At 55.0% G+C, this 19,879-nt stretch overlaps 2 protein-coding genes across 6 annotated transcripts in view; one reads left to right on the forward strand and one right to left on the reverse strand.

Annotated features, from left to right (window-relative positions):
* Positions 1 to 10,395: 10,395 nt before the first annotated feature.
* Positions 10,396 to 19,194, reverse strand: ZNF467 (zinc finger protein 467). 5 transcript variants are annotated; one of them, XM_087432551.1, is made up of 5 exons: positions 18,607 to 19,194; positions 16,284 to 16,359; positions 15,761 to 15,877; positions 14,865 to 14,978; positions 10,396 to 12,289 (listed from the first exon to the last, which is right to left on the reverse strand). In XM_087432551.1, the coding sequence occupies exons 2-5, from the start codon at positions 16,315 to 16,317 to the stop codon at positions 10,788 to 10,790; spliced, it is 1,767 nt and encodes a 588-aa protein (XP_087288677.1). In that variant the 5' UTR covers positions 16,318 to 16,359; positions 18,607 to 19,194; the 3' UTR covers positions 10,396 to 10,787. The 5 variants fall into 5 exon arrangements, with proteins under 5 accessions (XP_087288677.1, XP_087288667.1, XP_087288682.1 ...); XM_087432541.1 differs by having other exon boundaries at positions 18,227 to 19,194; XM_087432556.1 differs by lacking the exon at positions 18,607 to 19,194 and adding an exon at positions 18,055 to 18,116.
* The window catches only part of LOC101392177 (SCO-spondin), a 57,121-nt gene continuing 55,635 nt past the window's right edge, over positions 18,394 to 19,879 (forward strand). The window contains 1 exon segment of the mRNA XM_087434669.1: positions 18,394 to 18,429. Coding sequence (XP_087290795.1) covers positions 18,394 to 18,429 — 36 coding nt within the window.

Consider the following 19,879-nt stretch of genomic DNA (forward strand, 5'->3'; position numbering starts at 1 on the left):
CTTATGAGTGCCAGCTGGGCCATGGGTGCCAGGCTGGGTGCCAGGGAAGCTCACAACCCACAGAGGGAGATGGACACCTCCACAGCAGACATAAGACAATGCACCGACTGCTATGGAGTGCAGAGATTCCAACTGAGAGATGCCTTTAAGTTACAGGAAATGAACGGAAGTTTCTAAGCTGGGGAATAACAAGCTAAGAGAAAGACCAGACTACCAGTCAGAGGATAAATTGGAAAGCGAGAGAAGCTGGAGGCCAGACCTGATAGGAGAAGATATCGATAGTCCAGGTGGTCCACAAGCCTGGACCTGGGTGGACGGTGCAGTAAGGAGCAAGTGCAGCGCGGAACATGCATCAGGAAAGTATAAGTGTGCTATGGACACGAGGCCCATCGTTCTGGAGGAAAGGGTCCTGAGGACTCAGCCCCCTCGGAGAGAATTACAGCCCTTCTGGGACAGAGCTGGGGCACAAGGGTGTCCTGAAATCTCTCTAGGGAAAACTTTGAGAGGAGAAATCCCAACAAGAGAAAGGGGACTCTGAGCTACGAAGTAACTGCCTCACTGGGCTGGAGGGGAGCCCATCCTGGCTTCTGTGGAGCCTGAAACAGAATCCAATTTGTGATGCCCCTAATGATGTTACATAATGACGTTACGTAAGCCCAGGACGTGAACGCATGTCCTGGTATTGACCAAGAATGGCCCTGCCCTGAGGCTGACCTTCTCCCAGCCCTGAAGCTCTGTCCTCTGTCAGGGGTCAGGAAAATCTGTTTCCTAAATGCCTCTGTCAAGCCCTGTCTGATGGCAAGGCCTCTGTCTTGAGGACCCCCAGCACCCCTTTCCTCCCCACCACTGCTTCTTGAGTCCCAGGGTCAGAAAAATGTTTCGCTATTGGAGACCAGCCTGTCCTCTGAGCAGGCTCACCCGCCCCACCCCGCTCCAGTCTGCCCATCCTCTCTCCCTCAAGATGCTGCCCCAAAGCATCATCTGCAGGGGTAATTGCCTCCACCCCCACCTCAGTCCGTCTCTCTGACCTCCTCCCCACAAGCTCCCCTTCACACCTGCTGGCTCCTCAGAGGCAGCAGCATCCCCGTGGGGCTCCTCCGTCTTCTGTCTCGTCACAAATAAGCCCTGAAACGGGTGCACCCACACACACGCGCACACAGAGTTTTATAGAAACACCAAACAAAACAGTCGTGTTTGGTGGCAGATAGCTCAGCGGCTCCTACAGGCTCCTAAAAGTCATCTGTGATGTTTCTCTGTTTACCGTCATGTCAAAGCTATTTTACTGTTATAGAATCAAGAAAACATAAATTTAAAAATCACTTGTAGAATAAAGGAACACGAAGTAAGATTTTTGTTATTATCTTTTGGCTTTGTGGAACGCCACGATACATCTCCAGAGCCAGTTTCCCAGCCTATCCCATGGAAGTGTGAGAGCTCTGGGGAACGTAAGCGCCGGAGACCCCAGGTCCACCGCTGCCGCATCTGATCAGAGCTGGGCTGCCCAGCCCCTTCCTTCATCCATCCAGCTGGCGCATCCCCTCCCCACCCTGGGAGCCTGCATTTCAGTGTCTCCTCCTCCAGCTTTGGCACAGTATCTCAGTGAGGGTCTCTGTTATGGGTTAAATTGTGTCCCCTAAAGAGATTTGTTGAAGTCCTAACCCCCAGTACCTGTGAAAGTGACCTTATTTGGAAATTGGGTCTTTGCATATATAATCAAGTTAAGATGAGGTCATTAGGGTGGGTCCTAATCCAATATGATGGGGTCCTTAGAAGAAGTGGGGAAGAGACAGACACCCACCGCGAGGAGGCCACATGAGGATGGAGGCAGAGACTGGAGTGACGCATCTACGCATCAGGGAACAGCAAGGATTGCCGACAACACCAGAAGCTGGGAGACAGGCCTGGAATAGATCCTCCCCAAGAGCCTTCAGTGGGGGCACGGCCCTGCCTACACCTTGATCTTGGACTTCTGGCCTCCAGAACTGGGAGACAACACATTTCTGCTGTATTAAGCCCCCGGTTTGTGGTGCTGTGTTAAGGCCGCCCTAGGCAATGACACAGGGGGTGTGGTGAAGGAGTCCTGCAGCACAGACCGGCGCCTCCAGCCCTCCCCCGTGTGTGTGCAAGGGAGGCGGGCAGGGCACGCAGTTCCTGGGCGGTTCTCAGGTACAGGGGCCTGGAGACGGGCAGCTGGGCGTGTCACTGCAGCATGTGACACACAGGCTCTGGGCCCAGATTCCTTCCCACCTGTTCCGTGAGCACATCCTGCGGTTCCCCCAACACACTTCCTTCCTCACATTCCCTCAGAGCCACCTGTCTGCTCTGTCCCCTCTCCCGTGAGTCACTTGCTTGGACACCAGCACCTCTCCCTTGCTTCTCTTCAGGATGTCACAGTACGTGTTTACTGGGAAACTCCACTTCATCCCGCACAACAATTCCCAACTATTTCAAACTGCAGCTGACAGCCACCCGTCAACACGGGCTCCATATCCCTGCCTCAGGGTGGCTCCATAATTCACAGTCGCTTCTGGAAAGACAACATTTTGCAACAGATACCCAAGCTCACTTTCAGTTGTTTCATGCTTTTTCTCAGGTGTCTGCCACCTGGAAATGTGGCTTGCTGTCTTGGGCGCTGAGGCAGGAGACAGTGCATTAACTCGGGAGTGAAGGTGACCACACTGCCCCACTGGCCAAGAGCCTAGTCCAAGGATGCGTGGTCTCGGCAAGTGACCTCCGGTCCTCAGAGACGCCTCCCAACCTCTCAGGGGTAATTCATTGCTTCTCATTCTGTCCCATGACCCTTCATATACTTCTCTTGCACGCTGACCACTAGATCCACCCACTGAGTACCCTGAAGACCAGGAATGTGAGGGTCCTCTCTGTAAGGAGGCAGCAGAGTTTGGTGTTTCCAAGTACAGGCTCTGTGGAAATGCAAACCAAACCTACCATGAGATACCACCTCACACCCATTAGGAGGGCTACTACCAAAAACCAGAAAACAGCAAATGTTGGTGAGGGTGTAGAGAAATTGGAACCTGTGTGCACTGCTAATGGGAATGTAAAATGGTGCCGCTGCTGTGGAAAATAGTGCGGCGGTTCCTCAAAAATTTAAAAATAGAATTACCAGATGATCCAGCAATTCCACTTGTGGATGTATACCCCAAAGAATTGAAAGCAGGGATACTAAGCGATACTTGCACACCCATGTTCATAGCAGCATTATTTACAATAGCCAAAAGGTGGAAGCAACCCAAGTGTCCATTGACGGATGAATAGATAACAAAATGTGGTCTATCCATACAATGGAATATTATTCAGCTTCAAAAGAAGGAAGCAAATCCTGTCACATGCTACAACATGGATGAATCTTGAGGACACTGTGCTAAGGGAAATAAGTCAGTCACAAAAAGACACATACTGTATGATTCCACTCATGTAAGGCAGCTAGAGTAGTCAGATTCATAAAGACGGAAAGTAGAATGGTGGGTGCCAGGGACTGAGTGGGTGTGGTGTGAATGGGGAGTTATTGTTCAACAGGTACAGAGTTTCAGTTTTGCAAGATGTATCAGTCAGGGTTCTCCAGAGAAACAGAACCGATAGGATGTGTATACATATATATTTATCATAAGGCTTTGGCTCACGTGATTGTGGAGGCTGGCAGGTCCAAAATCTGCAGGGTGGGCCAGCAGGCTGGAGACCCTGGAGAAGAGCTAATGCTGCTGTCTGAAAACTATCTGCTGGCTGAATTGCCTCTTATTCAGGGGAGGTCAGTCTTGGTTCTATTCAGGCCTTCAACTGGTTGGATGAGGCCCACCCATGTTATGGAGGGCAACTTGATTTACTCAAAGTCCACTAATTTAAAATGTTAACCTCATTCAAAGACACCCTCGCAGAAACATCCAGAATGTTAGGCCTCATCCAACATTATTAAAAATAATAATCCTTTTTTTAAAGCAGAGGCTCTAGAATCAAACCACTGGGTTGCTTTCAACACAGACTGCTGTGTGACTGTGTATAAGTTACTCAGACTCTCTGAGCCTCTTACCTCATCAGATAAACTAAACCAAGGACCATGATGCCCATTCACAGGGTAGTGGTGAGAAAAATTGAGCAACACTTGTAAACCCTTAATTTGTAGAGTACTTAGTGCAAAGTAAGTGGTCAAGACGTTTTAGTTTATGACTATTATTATCCTTTCCAGCATCTAACAGTGCCAGACACACAGCAGGTACTCAATGCATGTTCACTGAATGAAGGAATGACCTTGTTCAAATGACTTAATTGCTCTGTGCCTCAGTTTCCTCATCGATAAAATGAGGATAATAATGGTGGTTATTGTGAAGACTGGCTCTATTAATTTATATGTAAAGAACTCAGGTTGGGGCATGGCACATAGCAAATATTAGGTAAATATTAGCTTCCTTTTTTTTTTTTTTTTTTTTTGTGAGGATGACCAGCCCTGAGCTAACATCCAGTGCCAATCCTCCTCTTTTTTGCTGAGGAAGACTGGCCCTGAGCTAACATCCATGCCCATCTTCCTCTACTTTATATGGGACGCCACCACAGCATGGCTTAACAAGCAGTACGTCGGTGCACACCCGGGATCCGAACCGGAGCACCCAGGGCCACCGCAGCGGAGGGTGTGCACTTAACCGCTTGGGCCACCGGGCCAGCCCTGCTTCCATTATTTTTAATGGTAATAATGACAAACCTCTCTCACACTGCCTGCCCTGTCCCTCAGTGGTTTCTTTGGAGTGGCTGACACAGGGAGGGGTGGCACAGGAGCCAGCTCTATGAAGTGCTGAGGAAGAGGGGAGTCTGGATTATTCCATGCCCCGCCAGCAGAGGAACTGGAGTGGGGTGCCCTAGAGAGGTAGGTTTTCTCCCCACTGACATGGAGCTACATAACCCCTTCTCATCTCAAACTTAGTGTTGCAAATACCTGACCTCCTGTGGCACTCACCTGATTGCACAGTTAAGGGCTTAATTATATGTCGTCTTGCATTGTTCCCGGTTCTCCCGTCTCCTCTTTGTCTGTTCCAGCCCCTAGCATCCTTCAACGACTGTCCTCCTTGCAAAGCCATCCCTGACTGCTACAGCTCACACCCTCCCCTTGTTCTGAACTCCTCCAGCACCTACATTCTGAGGAATAGCCATACCACCACATGTGATGGTCTAGGTGTTTCATGAAACTTAAGCCTTCTACCCCTTGCTCTTATGTATACAGATCACCTGCACCCATGACCGCCAAAAATTCTAGAAAACGATAGCAATGAGATAGCTGTCCCCCAGCTCAACTTTTTGAGATGGGGCGGAGGTGAGATACAAGTTCAGTTTTGTGAGTCAGGGACCTTGGCTTTTCCTTCTTGTAGGAGTCTCCTAGAGCACCCAGAATTCAGGGCCCCGAAGAGACCAGCTGCTTGTCTAATGTCCGGACTCTAAACGCCAAGGGGGCAAGATCTTTCGTTCAGTTCCCCGCGTTTGCACAAGGCTGGGTAGACTTTAAAGCTCAGCCAACCTTAATGGGTGAACGAATGAAATGCCCGAGTCTCCTGCCTGCCGAATCAGCCGAGCCTGGGGGACACACGGAACCTTTCTGATCCAAGATTTGCAGGGATTGGGCAGGTCTCATTGTCCAACCCTGCAGACAGAGAGGGAGGGGGTACACGAGGTCAGGCCACAGGGAAGGTTCCTTGTCTTACTAATCGTGTGCTAGGCAGACTTCACTACAGCCTGGATAAGTATCTCATAAGTTTACCCACTTCATGTTGCTCATTCCATCGCTGCCAAACATCCTCTTTATCACTAGTTTAGTTTCCCAAGCATGGCGTTACCTAGATGGAAAATAGGAGCCTTCTGAGCATCTGAATATCTTCTGATACAAAGTACACTGGCCATTTGGTTTATGTAGAACATGCCAGACTGGCTCCTTCACTGACCATTTCCCCTCCTGCTCAAAGTGCAGAGACGGAAACAACTCAGGAACGGAGTGCGGCGGTGCATCGGGTGCCTATTCATTGGTGTTCTTGCTCGAAGGAACCAGCTGAGCCGTGGGGATGGTCTGCGAGTCCCAAGCAGGCAAGAGGCGCTGTCTTCTGTTCACGACTGTGCTCTGATGTGGGAGGGCAGCGTGGTTCTTCGTCTTTCTTCACCTCCTCCCCGACGACGGTCATCACAGAACGGCTGTGGGGCTGGGTTCCATCTAAGATCTCCTGAGTCTTGGGTCTTTAGATGAGTTGGAGTTAGAAGACTGGGATAGGAAGGAGGTGGGAGCCCAGTAAAAGGACTAGGAGGAGGGAAAGTGTTTGCCAGACTCTAGCTTTTACGTGTACAGATCATCCGAGTCCACGGCCACCGAAAATTCTGGAAAATGATAGCAACGAGATAGCTGTCCCCCAGCTCACCCTTTTGAGATGGAGTGGAGCTGGAATACAGAGGACCAAGGACTCTAATGAAGTCTAAGCCATGAGGAAAGACTAGGTGGACGCCCAGGGCGTTCAGGCCTCCATAGTGTTCCTCATCTCCGTTGAACCATTACCATTCAGGGAAACTGGCTGGATAGCCTTTTCTTTAGTGATTAGTGAATTTGGCCTCCATCTCCCTCACATGCAAGAATTTGAGTCTGTGGGAGGGAAAAGCATTTTCTAACTTGTTGGGAGCTCATTCTCCCAGCTACCAGGACAGCCAGGCAGGGCTCTAGGACAGCCCCCAGGCCATCACCGCAGGCCTCGAGCTGCCCTCCTCACTGACCCTAATAGTATCCTTGTCTAATGCACCACTACATGAAAATGATTGGAATCAGAGTTTCTGTTTGGGATGATGAAAAGGTTCTGGAAATATATTGGTGATGTTCATACAACATTGCGAATGTACTTAATGCCACTGAATTATATACTTAAAAATGGTTAAAATGGTAAGCATCATATTCTATATATTTTGCCACATTAAAAAAAAGATCAAGAAGCACAGGTTCCATTGAGATTAGGAAAGGAGCAGGGGCCACCAGCTGGGGATGGACGAACATTGAGAGAAGAGGATCTGAGGAACAGGGCAGGGCTGCAGTGGGCATTGAGGGGCAGGTGTGTGGGGAGAAGGGGGCGTTTGAGCCGTCCTCTCTACTCATTCTTCCCTCAGCAATCCACAAATCCAAACCGTGTCTCCTCTCAGCTCCGTGCTCAGGCACATGTCTTCCACAGAGCTTTCTCTGTTCTCCCAGGTCTCTAGGGCCACAGATGTCCTGTTTCTTGGACATTCATATCTCATCTCCAGTCACATCATAAGCTCCTGATGGGCACGTGACCTGGGTCAAACACCTCTGTATTAGTCACGTGGCTGGTACACACTGGCACGTACTGGGTACTCTAGACCCACTGGCTACAGTCAATCTTTTTTTGGAACAAAATTGGGAAAAAATAAATAAATTCTAACTAATTAATAAAGATTTCTTTTCTATATGTATAAACAGTGAATTTGTGCTTTACCTCTCAGAGGGTAAAAAGGTTGATGCTTTACCGAGATAGTCATCCCTGGGGCGGCTCACACCTGGGGTGGTGGGGGGTGGGGGGATGGGGGTATATGTTGATTTCAGTGAGACCACCACTGTTGGAGTCTTGAACTCCTCCCCAGGATCAGCTCTCAGAAACCCCAGTCCTTCACTGCAGACTCACTGCATTGCTTAGCACCATCTTCTGTTTTGATTACCAACAGGCTTGACACGAAACGACTTTTGACTATTTGCAAACGAGCTGAAAGGACAAATATACACCTCATCAAAAAGATTCAAGAGAATGTGAAATCCTGGAAATGTCTCACACATGGTAGGTCTCACCAAATACACTGCAGGACCTAAAAGCTGTTCTTACACAAGAATTCCAGAGTGTTTAGAGAAATATAAACATTGGTATAACCAACATAAATGTTGCTTTCATGTGTTTGAATTTAAAAGTTTAGCTGAATAAAGCTCAGTGCCTAAGAGGCCAGTAGGCAACTTCAGAGCGTGCACCCAATGGGGAGTGGCGAGGGCTGTGGGCACTGCGGCTCCTGTCCGTTACTCTGAAGAGGCCAACTTCTGCTCAGCCCCAGCCACCAGTTGCCAGATCTTCCAGCTTTTCACAAGAGAAGCTGAAGTCCAGATTTTCATGTGAAATTTCCAGGTATTTAAAATGCTGCTGGGGCCAAACACAACAGCTTCTGTTTATGGCCACACCACCACATTCACCTGGGATCCCCTACTCATTCTTGGACAAGAAACCTAAAATCTCCTGCATTCACGCCCACCTCTTCCTCCTCTCCGCACCTTACAGTGAGAGAGGCGTTCTAGCCAATGCCAGCCGCTCACCTGAGTCCTGGTCTCATTTTCTACCACCTTCTCTGGCACTCTGCCTTTGTGACTCTCATTGCAATCTGAATCCGCCTCAGCTGCCCCGAAGCTGCTCTCACCAAGGTCGCCGATGATCTTGCCATAAAATCCAGAGGATTTGGACGTTCTTCGCTTCCATGATGGCTCGACAGCCTTCAGCTGTTGACTTCTTCCTCTTTCCTGAAATATTGTCTTCCCTCGGCTCCTTTCTTGCCTCTTGGGGTTTTCCTTTCCATTCTCTGGCACCCCGCTCTCCCACTCTCTCACCCCGCTTCTCTCTACACTACCCCCTGAAAGTCAGCGTTCCACGGGGTTCTGTCCCAGGCCCCTCTCTGCTCACTCCACACTCACTTCTTGGGGGAGATGGTCCACTCTCCCATAGCTTCAGAAACTTGTGATGGTTCTCAGATCCATCTATCTCCAGCTCAGATCCTCTTCTGAGCTCCGCTTCCTACTGGTCACACCAACTCAGCAGATCCCAGACTGCTCCCCAGCACAAAACTGCTGCTCCCATGTTGCCCCTCTCAGGGGAAGGCCACTGTCAGGTAGTCAGTCACTCAAGCAGAAATCGGGCCAACATCATCAATTCCTCCATCTCCCTCTCCACCTTGGTCAACAAGTCCTGTACCAGCTGCCTATTAAATGTCTCTTGAATCTATTACTTCTCTCCCTCACCTCTGACACAACCACGGTCCACGGTCACCACTACCTGTCACCTGGGCTGATGTGCAGTCCTCCAGTCTCACCCCCTCCAGCCAGCCCGTCCTCCACAGGCAGCCAGTCATCTTTCTAAAATACATCGGTGAAAACATGATCCTGTTCCTGCCCTGCCCAAACCCTCCCACGGCTTCCCACTGCCCTTGGATAGAGTCTAAACTCCTTCATACATGCTAAAGGCTTTCCTAACCTGCCCCTTCTAGCTCTTGGGCTACTTCTTGGGCATCTCATGCCCTCTCACTCTACGCTTCAGCTGCACTGGACTTTGGGCCTCTGCGAACACTGTCCTCTCTGATCCGGCTACTCATGCCCATTCTTCAGACCTTGCTTCAGAGGTGTCCTCATCCTGCGAACCTCCCTTGACCTTTCCTAGATTTTGGATGCCCACACTGTGCACTCCAAAAGCCCTCTGTGCTCGCCCTTTCCCAGCACTTCCCATGTTTCCTATAAGATCTCTGAGGGGAGGATCCTGTCTGCCTTGCTCACTATTGTTTCCCATTGCCTAGTGCAGTGCTTTGCACATAGTAGGCACCCCGTAAATGCTTGCTAGGGTTCTTTTTGGTGATCCTGATGCTAGAATTAGAAAGGGCCTCAGCCCTCGTCAACATCAACAATCTTATTGTAATGAGAAAGCAGAGGCCCAGGAAAATGAATGCTCTGCTCCAAGTCCTACAATTTTGCGGAGGAAGGGTCAAAGCCAAGACTTCTCATGCCAAGTCCAACATGTTCCCCATCATCCTACCCCTCCACTTCACTGCCAGCCAGCCAGCCTGCCCAGCTCTCCTACCTGCCTAGACTGGGGAACCGCAGCCACAGAGACATCTGCATCAAGCACCGTCATCAAGACAGAACTTATTGGAAAGTGTGATGGGATGGAATCTTCATCTGCCATCAACCTCCTTCCAGGCAGGATGGCAGGGGGCTGCTGCTCCGAGATCCCCTTGGAAGAGCTGCCGAGGCAGAGCACTAGAGTTTCAGGTGGCCCTCCGCCCATCTCCAGGGGGATGGCCAAAGGGCATCCTGCCCCTCTCTTCGCATTCTCTACAGTTCTAGCCTTCAATACCTCACATGAGAAATACATGCTAGTTTCTTCCTTGTCAAATTTCTGAGCTAGGAGCAGGGAGCATGGAGCAGGGTAGTGGTTTGGCAATTAGCTGTGTTATATTTTGATTTGGTGGAACCGATTCCTAGCAGCTGGCTAAATTTAACTCACCCAGGATAGGAAGGGAGAGCCGTCTGTATGTGGATTTAAGGTGGGAGAGTGGAGGAGAAGATTCAGGGGTTCCCTCCCCCAACTCACTTAACAGCCCCAGAACCTTCAGACTGTAATTTTAATGATACTTAAGTACACAGATAAGCATTCTTTCCCTCCCCCTGTAGAGGTTCCTGACTCAGTCAGTCCTTGGCCAGGGGCGGTCTGGGAAATGTCTGCTTTCTTAAGGGGTCTCTGGGTGGGAGTCTTCCAAGGACTCAGGCCTGAACTGTTCCCAGCAAAGATTCACTCTTAGCCTTGTCTCTGTCATAGAATGTCAAAGCTCGTTAGCTCGTTATCCTTTCCGGACTTCTCCCCAAGATTGAGAGGTAAGGAAAATGGCCAGCAGGGGCCTAGGCCTTCCGGGAGCAGTCCAGGCCACCGTCCTCTACCGCCCAGATCTCGGGCATGGGTCTCTCGAACCAGTGGGCCAAGGAAGGGTCCTGATGAGAACGAGGCTCAGAAGAAGAGCGGGGGCGCCCCCACCTCGGGGGGAGTGGGCCAGGCGGGGGCCGCGAGGTCAGCATCGGAGGCGGGGTGGGCGGCCTCGCCATGGATGCGCTGGTGCCGCAGCAGATGAGTCTTGCGGCTGAAGCTCTTGCCACACTGCGGGCAGGGAAAGGGACGGGAGCCCGTGTGGATGGCCTGGTGGCGGACCAGGTTGGTTTTGGAGCTGAAGCTGCGGGCACAGACGGCGCAAGCGTGGGGCCGACTGCCCGTGTGCACCGCCTGGTGGCGGCCCAGGTGCGACTTGCGGCTGAAGCGGCGGCCGCACTGCGCACAGGCGAAAGGCCTGGCGCCGCTGTGGGCCCTGGCATGGGCAACTAGATTGGGCCGCGAGCCGAAGCGGCGGCCACACTGCGCACAGGCGAAGGGTCGTTCGCCGGTGTGCACCCGCCGGTGCCGCGCCAGGTGCTGCCCGTGGGCGAAGCCGCGCCCGCAGTCCGGGCAGAAGAAGGACCGCTCGCTTGCGGGAGCGCCCTGGGGTGCCGGTGTGCTTCGGGGCATGCAGGCCAAGGGCTCGGCAGCGGCGGGGTCTACGGTGACGCCCAGTGCGCACTCATCGCAACCGAAGGGGCGCCCCTCGCTGCGATGCAGACGCTGGTGCGTAGCGAGGTTCTTCTTCCAGCCGAAGCTCAGGCCGCAGTCGGAGCAGGCGAAAGGCTTAGGCCCGGGAGAGGAGGGGGTGGGAGACGGGGCAGGGGAACCCGGCGAGGCGGGCGCGTCGGGAGAGGGCGGGGTGCGGCCGGCCGCCTCGTGCACCCTTTGGTGCCGCACCAAGTGCTGCTTGTGCGTGAAGCTGCGTGCGCACTGCGCGCACTGATAGGGCCTCTCGCCCGTGTGGATGCGCTGGTGACGGATCAGGTGCGTCTTTTTGCGAAAGCGCTTCTCGCACTCAGTGCAGGGGAAGGGTCGCTCGCCCGTGTGCGTCTTCTGGTGCGAGCCCAGGTGTATCTTCTGGCTGAAGCGCTTGCCGCACTCTGCGCACGGGTAGGGCCTCTCGCCGGTGTGCGTGCGCAGGTGGCGGGTCAGGTGGGCCTTCTTGCTGAAGCGCTTGTCGCACTCGGAGCACGGGAAGGGCCGCTCGCCGCGGTGGCTGCGCTGGTGCATCAGCATGTGCGCGCGCTGCGTGAAGCTGCGGCCGCAGTCCGGGCAGGCGCAGGGGCCCTCGCCGCGGTGCAGCCTCTGGTGCAGCCGCAAGGTCAGCTGGTCCCGGAACCGCCGCTCGCACTCCCCGCAGCCATAGGGCTTCTCCGCGGCCGGGGCCCACCCCGCCAGGGCGAGCCCACCCAATGACCCTGGGGCGCCCGGCTCCAGCTTATATGCGGCGGCGAGAGGCCCCAGGTCAGGCGCGGGAAAAGGGCCGGGGAGTAATGACAGATGCTGGGGCCATTCGACCTCCTCTTCTGCCTCCTGATCCTCCTCCTCCACCTTCACCTTCCGAATCATCCACTCGTCCCCTGAAAAGTCAAAACAAGACAAGTCTATTAAGCCCCACGTTTATTTATGCAGCTTTTTGTTGTTGTTGTTGTTGCCAATACGACCACCACTTCCTGGAGGCCCGCAGTCTGGCTTCTGCTCTCTGCGCTCTACTGGAATGACCAAATCCAGGATCACCGCCCAGTCTTCCTCCTTCCCTCTCTGCAGCCTGGGACGCCGCTGAGCCCCTCTCCAGGCTTGCGTGTCGCTAAGGAGCGCCTTCCCTGACTCTGTAGGAGGCTCCACTTACTCTTGCGCCCCCTGAATACGAATGTTGCTCAAGGTGCAGTCCTCAGGCTGCGCTCTGGGTTCATATGCCCACGGTGGCCGCCCCACATCTTCCTGTCCAGGGGGCTCCTTTCTGGAACCACAGTCCCTCATCTCCAGCTCCCCGCTGTGTCCTGCAAATTGGCTGCAGCTCAGCAGGCTTATCACCAAACACCTGACCTTCCCAGACCTACCCCGCTGACTGTGGCATTAGGGCTACAGCCTCCTTCTCCCAATCGCTGGCTTTGGAACCTCGGAGCCTTGACTCTCACCTTTGAGCTTCCCTTACTCTCAGAACTCACCCCTGGTGGCTACAGCGTACCTTTGTCTTCCTCCCTGTTGTCTCTCCAAGGCCCCCCCTGCCGCTCCTCCTTTACTCTTGCTTCTACAGCCAGGCAGACAATCTCAGGTAAGAAGAGGAGGATTGAGTTTACAGGACTTGGGGAGCCAGTGAATGGCGCCAACCTCTAGGAACAGGGAGGCCCCCAGGGGAGCAGGTTTGAGCCGTGTTCCGCTGGACCTCTGCCCTTCCTGGGCACTGCAATGGCCCAGCCAAGAGGAAGGAGCTCAGGGCCCAGACCCGGAATGTCCACTTTGGTTTTCCTCTGCCACTAACCAGCAGTGTGACCTTAGGTAACTTACCTCTTTGAGCTAAATTTGTTAGTTTTCTTAGGTGTAGGGGTTGAATTAATTCACGGTTCCTAACCTGGTGCCAGGTCATAATCTCCTGGGGAACTTTTACAAAATCCATCTACAGCAGCAGCACGCATGAATCTGGTCTCTTTCTTTAAAGCTCCCAAAGTGATTCTTGTTTGAGAACCATTGAACCGGATGATCTGAGTTCCTGTCTGGCTCTCAGTCTGTAATAGCCTGAGCCTTGGTTACATTACACATGGACTGTCACAATTAGATTTATTCCCAGTTTCTTTTACCGACTCATCAGTTCCAAACAACTATTTATTCTACTGGGATATTGCTTTCATTTTAATTGTGCCACTGTTCTACTCAAGAGCCATCAATAGCTCCCTATTATTTACAGGATAAAGTAAGTTCTAGCTGTATCTGAGGCTCGCCCCAACCTAGTCCAACTTTCTTACTGCTCCCAGGCATAAACCATTCACTTCAGCCAAGCTGGTGACAGTCATACGTCAACATTCCTGCTTCAAAGTCTCTTCTCAGCCTCCAATGTTTTCCCATCCTCCACCCCACCCTCATCAGAGCCGAGGTCTAGACCTCTCTCAAAATGCAGCACAAATCAACAAAATCTTTTACAAATCCAATGCATGAGGATCTCTTATATAAACACGTATAGCACTTACTGTTAACACTTTTACACTTACTAGTGACACCGCTTTATTGTTATTTGTTCTTTTAACTCTTTATTCTAGTTCATATTAGTGTCATCAACTGGATTTTAGCTTCTGGAGGGCAGACATCTTTTGTTCTACTTCTTTATGTGTCTAATGAAAATGAGGATTGCCACCATTTATTGAGTGCCAACTATAGGTAATGCACTGTATATACACTGTCAGAAACCTTCACAATGACCATGGAGTTACTCGTATCCCTGTTTACGGGTGAACAAACTGAGGCTCCTGGAAGTGAGGAAGCCCATCCAAGATCACTCAGTTAGTAAATGTGGGGCAAGGATTCAAACCAGGTCTGTGTCAGTTTAGAGCCCATCTCTTTCCACTCTGTCTCACACAGCCTGGACCTCGTAAAGGCACTAAATAAATCCCTGTGGAATAAATGACATCACTCAGGCAAAAGATGATAAGGCTGGCGGTAGTGGAAGAAAGTGATGAACAGGATTTGTGGACAGAGAATCAACTGCCTAATCGCCCTGGGTATAGGGGAGATGAGTCAATACAACAGATTTGGAGCATATGGGTACCACCGAGATCAGTGGATATGTGGGGGAGGGAGCATGTCTGAGGATAGATAATAAAAAGGTTGATGGATGCCATATGTCTTCCTGGGAACCATAATTCAAGCAATCAACAAGTATTCCGTAGACTGGGGGAGACAGGAAGGGAAGTTAGACTTCTAGAGGATGTTGAGGTGAAGGTGTGTTTCTCTTGGTGACCAGCCTTTCTGATTCCTGTTGTCTATGGATTCAGAATTCCCTCTGGGTGCTGCTGCTCTACAGCAGAAAGGAGCCAGGGCCTCACTCATCTTGAGTTGGAAGTTCTGGAGTGGCTGCCTCATGAAACAGCAGCTCTGGAGCTTGCAGGGCCCCGGTTCCCTCCGCCTGGCCCCCTGGTGGAATGGAGAGACGGGAAGACTCACCTGGGCAGGAGCCCATGAGCTCAGACTTCTGTGGTGTGCGCGCCTGGCCTCCTCTGCAGGCAGCCTCAGCCTGTTCAGTGTGGGCGCCTTCCTCCACTCTGGGGGCCTCGTGCCCTGGCGGAGAACAGGATATCTCAAGGACTCCGCAGACATCACAGATGGACAGAGGTCCACACTGGTGCTAGGAAGCAGGGGTGTTTGAAACCCCAGTGCCAGCCCTCATCATACCTGCATGGACTGAATTCCTTGCTGCCCCAGGGCAGCCTCAGGCTCCTTCAAGCCAGGCAGCTGCAAGAGCCACAGCTGTGAGGAGTTTCTGGAATATGTGTGTGTAAGATAATGGAAGCAAGGAGGGGTCACTGCCCTGAGGCTTATGCCAGGCTCCTAGGAGGAGGGTGGGGACCTCCCAGCCACCAGATAGACCCCAGTTCCAAGGCAAATCACTGGAGAAGATCAGGATGTCAAAAAGCCAAGCCCACCCCTTCCTTAGGTATCTTCCCATATCTGCTTAGTCACCTCTGCCACCTCTCTCAAATCTTGCTCAAATCTTAACTTCCTAATGAGGCCTACTCCCACTACCCTATTTAATCCGACAACCTGCCCACCCCCACCTGCAGCTGTCTCAGGCCCCTTACCCTGTGTTATCCCCCATAGCACACATCCTCTTCTAACACTGTTTCTAAGGGCACTTATTTTTCCATTTATTTTTTTGTTAACTCTCTGCCCTCACTAGGGTGAAGCTCCTGGAAGGCAGGGATCTTTGTCTAGCTGGTCACTGAGGTTTTCCAAATGTCTAGAAGAGCATGTGGCACTTAGTAGGTGCTCAATAAATACTTGATGAAGAAAGGAAGGAACACTCCGCCCTGAGCCACCGTCCATAGTCTCCACTTACTTACCCTTGCACGTGCCCAGGGCTCTCTCTTCCCTGGGAGGGGACATCTGCTCCTGGGCATTATGGGACCCTTCCCCAGGCTCACTTTGGGGGGCCATCTTCAGCTGTCCCACAGAGAATCCTGTCACAGGCAGAAGGATGGGTCCAAGTAAAGCATCAGTTGAGAACAGGTGATCAAAGGTGGGGGCTCTTCCCTGTCCCAGCCCACCCAAGGGGCTTTCCCCAACTTGCTCAGGAAGGAAGGGTCTCTAGCCAGGATGGACAGGGGACAGCCAGGCTCCCCTGGCCAGATATCAACCTCAGCCCCTTTGCGTGAGTCAAGGACAGACGATGGGAGAGAGGATAGATTTAAATACCCTAGTGCTCTGTGAGTATGCATGTGCACATACAGTCTAGCATAACCTCCAACATGGGCAGCCATTCAAAAACACCCTCTGGTGCAGGGGAGCAGCAGGCCTAGCATGCCCCTGAATCCTCCTACTTCCTGCCACCCCCCACCCCAGGTTCCTTCAGTTCTGCTGGCTCACCCAGGGAGCTGAGGGCTTCGAAAGTCTCTCTCATGGCAACCCAGGGGACCTCCTCCTGGGGACAGGGCCACAGACCCTAAGGAGAAAATGCATCCTTGTTCAGATTCTTCTCACGACAGCTTCCACCTGGGTCCTAGCTCTGTCCAGCCTCTCCCCAGGAGCTCCAAAGGGGATGTCCTCAGGTACAGGTGAGGGCAATGGGAAGGCAGCTTTCAGAAAGCAAAGAGATCTTTGAGGGTGGCCCAAGGAGAAGGCCTTGAAGCCATTTCTGCAAGCTAGGGTCCGCTCTGGAAATCAGCCACACTCGCTACCTGGCAGGTCTCAGAGCCAGCCCCAGGCCATCAGCGCTCCCCAACCCCCAGTGCTTTGCCAGGGGGTGTCAGGAATCAATCGATTCTGTGGGGCGAGTGCGGAGGGTGGGAGACCAGGGTGGGGAGTGGGGAACTTCATCTCCTAGGCCCACCAGCTGTCACTGCAGGAGCTGGTGAAATAGGAGCCAGCGAGGGGCGGACGTGAGTGTCACTATTGGGCAACTGGTGGGGGAGCCCTCCCAGGACGGTCCTCGCTGAAGGCAGGAAATGGCTCTTGCTTCCTCTCCCCGAAACCCTACCTCAAAATCAACGTCCCTCCCCGCGGGACTTCCCCAGGCAGGGACACCCCGTCCTCGAGCCCCCTGCCCTGCTCCTCCTCCAGCGAGTTCCCTGCCCCTCCCCCAGCAGACTCCCCTCCCCCCAATCTCTCTGGCAGCCTTCCCTCTGCCCCTCCCTTCTCCCGCTCCCTCTGCCTTCCGCCCTCTCTCCCCACCGAATCTGGCTGGCTCCCCCGCTCCGCCCCCTGCCCCGCCCCCGGCTCCTCCCCTGCCCGCAGCCAGCCGGGCCAACCCCTCCCGGCGCCCTCCGGTCCCCAGCCACCGCCCGCTGACCCTCCGCTGTGGGCAGTCTCGGCGGCAGCGCTCCCCTCCCCCTCCCCTCTCCCTTCCCTCCCAGCTCCATCCCCCTCCCCGGCTGCACACCCTCTCCCTTCCTTTCCCTCCTCTTTTCCTTCCTCCCCAACACCGCCCTCCGCCACCCCTCCCTCTCGCTCTCCTCCCCCACTCCGGTTTCCCTTCCTTCTCCTTCCCTCTCTTCACCTCAGTTCCCTCCCTCCTCCCCTCTCCCAGCCCTCCTCCCCTCTCCCCACACCACCCTCCTCCCTCCCTCCCTCCCTCCTGCAGCTCTCCTTCCCTCCGAGGCCCCTGTCTCCCTTCCCCCTCTGCCTCCCCTGCAGGCTCTCGCTTTCCTTCGCTCCCGGTCCCCAGTCCCCAGAACCGCTCTTCCCCTCCCCTTCCAGTCCGCTCCCTTGCTCCCCCTTGTCCCCTGCCCCCCAAGCCTGCGGGGCTGAGGCTTACCGCCCACTCCGGACCCCGTCACCGGCCCTGCCCTCCCCACCCCTGCCTCCCAGCACACCTCCGCTTCCCTCCTCCCTCTCAGCGGCTCCCTTCCCCATTCCTGCTCCCCACTGACTTCTCCTCACCCCTCCCAAGTTTACCTCCCGACCAGACCCCTCCCGTCCCACCTCCGCGCCTCCGCCCGCCCCCCAGAGCCTCACTCCGCGTCCCGGCCCCCTCCCCGGCTCCGGGCTCACCTGTCAGCCCTTCTCTCCCGCCCCTCCCAACCGGCCCGATCCCCGCGCCGGGTTCTTCCTCCCTTCCCCCGCGGCCCCCTCCCACACTCCCGCTCCTCCCCTCAGACTCCCACTCCCTCCCCTCGGGAGCCTCCCATCCCCGTCCCACCGGACTCCGCCGGCCCCTCCAGCTCCCCCATCTCCCTTCTCCTCTCGACCACCTTGACCCTCCAGCCCAGCACCCCCTCCTCCAGCCCTTGCCCCTCCCCAGCCCTTCCTTCCCCTCCACCCCACTCCACCCCCTCCTGCGCTCTCCGCGCCCCCGCCCCCGGGGCTGTCACCTGCGCGGAGCGGGCAGTGACAAGTGTCGGTGTGCAAGGGGAAGCGGGCGGAGCCGCCTGCCGCTGGGCGCCTCCACCGCCCGGACCTGGCGGGCTGCCGGCCGGGTCTCCCCGCTGCTGCCGGGACCCCGGCGCCCCGGCCTCCTGCCCGGCCGGCTCCGCTAGCGATGGCGCCCGCTGCCTGCAGGCGCGGACCGCCTCGGGTGCGGACCGCCCGAAAGACTGACAGACTGACAGCCCCGAAACTTCGCGGGGAGGGGAGAGGAAAAGACGCGCAGGGAGCAGGAGCGGGGAAGCGGCGCCCTCGAGGGGGAGGGGAGCGAGGAAGCGGGAGGGGAGCAGTGGGGCACCCGGGGGGGGGGGTAGGGGGCAAGGGTGACCTGGAGTTGGGTCGCGGGAGGCGCACAGCGGGGTTAGGCGGGCAGGTGAAGGTCTGCAGGGACGTCGGCCGGAGTAGGTGATGGAAAGTGGGAGCTAAGGAACGGGGGAAGGGAAGAGGGGGCAGGGAAGGGAGGAGTGTGGGGGAAGGGGTGGAGGAGGGAGAGGAGGCAGGGAGGAAGGGCACTCGGGCTGCGAGGGAGGGTGCTCGCGGGCGTCAAGGGAGGAGCCAGGGGAAAGGTGGAGCGCGGGGCGGGGGCGCGGGGGGCGTGCGGTGAGGAGTTGGGGGAAGAGGAGGGGGTGTGTTCGGGGGAGGGGAGCAGAGTCTGCGCTCCTGTCTGTGAATCGCGAGTGCCCGCCGGGCGTGTGTCTGCGCCGCGCTCCCGCCGTGGGCTCGAGTCTCCCGACTGTCGGTCTGTGGGGTAGTTCTGGGAAACTCCGGCCCGGCCCCCGCTCTCCACCCCGATCCCACCCGGATCCACCCGATCTGAGACCCGCCGCGGGAGCCAGCTCCCTTGGGGCCGTGGGGAGAGGCGGCAGCAGACGGGGCTGGGACCGCCAATAACTCTCCCTTTGGCATAGAAATTGGGGTGGAAGCTTTGCGCCAGGTCCCCTGGGAGAAGGCAAGGCTGGAGGGGAGGCAAGAGCGGCTGAGGCAGGAGTCGAGCTGGGCGGAGACTCTGAGGGCGGGTCCCGGGGAGGGGGCTGCGGAGAGGGGAGCGTTCCTTGGGCGGAGGCGGGGGCGGATCCTCCTGCCGGGCTGGAAACCTCTCAAAGCCAGGTGTGGAGGGATGCCCTCAGCCCTCAGATCCGGCTCCTAGCCGTCCCTGCCCCGGTAATGATGTTTCTCTTGGGCCTTGCCGTCTGTGCATCTCGACTCCTGAAAGGTCCCCATATTCTGTCCTCCTCGAGCTAAAAGGTGGGCTGGTTATTCCAGGCTCCCTGGCCCTAATCTCTTTCTCCAATCTCCCCTGGGTTCCAGCTTCCCTTCTCTTGCCCCTTTAGGGGAAAAGGCGATTGTGACTAGCGTTTCTCCCCCATCCAAGTGCTGCCTTATCAGCAGTGGTTGGAATCCAGAGCTGGGAGTGAGTCCTGGGGGTGGGGGGAATGGCCCTTGGAGCGCAGAGCAAGCTCCCCTGGCTCCCACACCCCATCACAAGGAGGGGCTGCCAGGTGACCGAGAGGCACAACATACAGCAGGGGCGCCATCAGTATTCGTTGATGTTTAGAACGAGAGGCACAGGAGCAGGTGGTACCTGGAAGAGCTCCAGGTTC

This window comes from Ceratotherium simum, chromosome 1, assembly GCF_057802395.1.
Source record: "Ceratotherium simum simum isolate JZ-2026a chromosome 1, ASM5780239v1, whole genome shotgun sequence".
Lineage (NCBI taxonomy): Eukaryota > Metazoa > Chordata > Mammalia > Perissodactyla > Rhinocerotidae > Ceratotherium > Ceratotherium simum.

Excerpts from the sequence above, each read along its gene's own strand:
- ZNF467 (XM_087432551.1), bottom strand. The coding sequence starts at position 16,317 with ATGAGAGAGACTTTCGAAGCCCTCAGCTCCCTGG. Across the intron at positions 15,878-16,283 it reads CGAAGCCCTCAGCTCCCTGG|GATTCTCTGTGGGACAGCTG; the intron begins GTGAGCCAGCAG and ends TGCCTGTGACAG. Across the intron at positions 12,290-14,864 it reads GCTCATGGGCTCCTGCCCAG|GGGACGAGTGGATGATTCGG; the intron begins GTGAGTCTTCCC and ends TTGACTTTTCAG.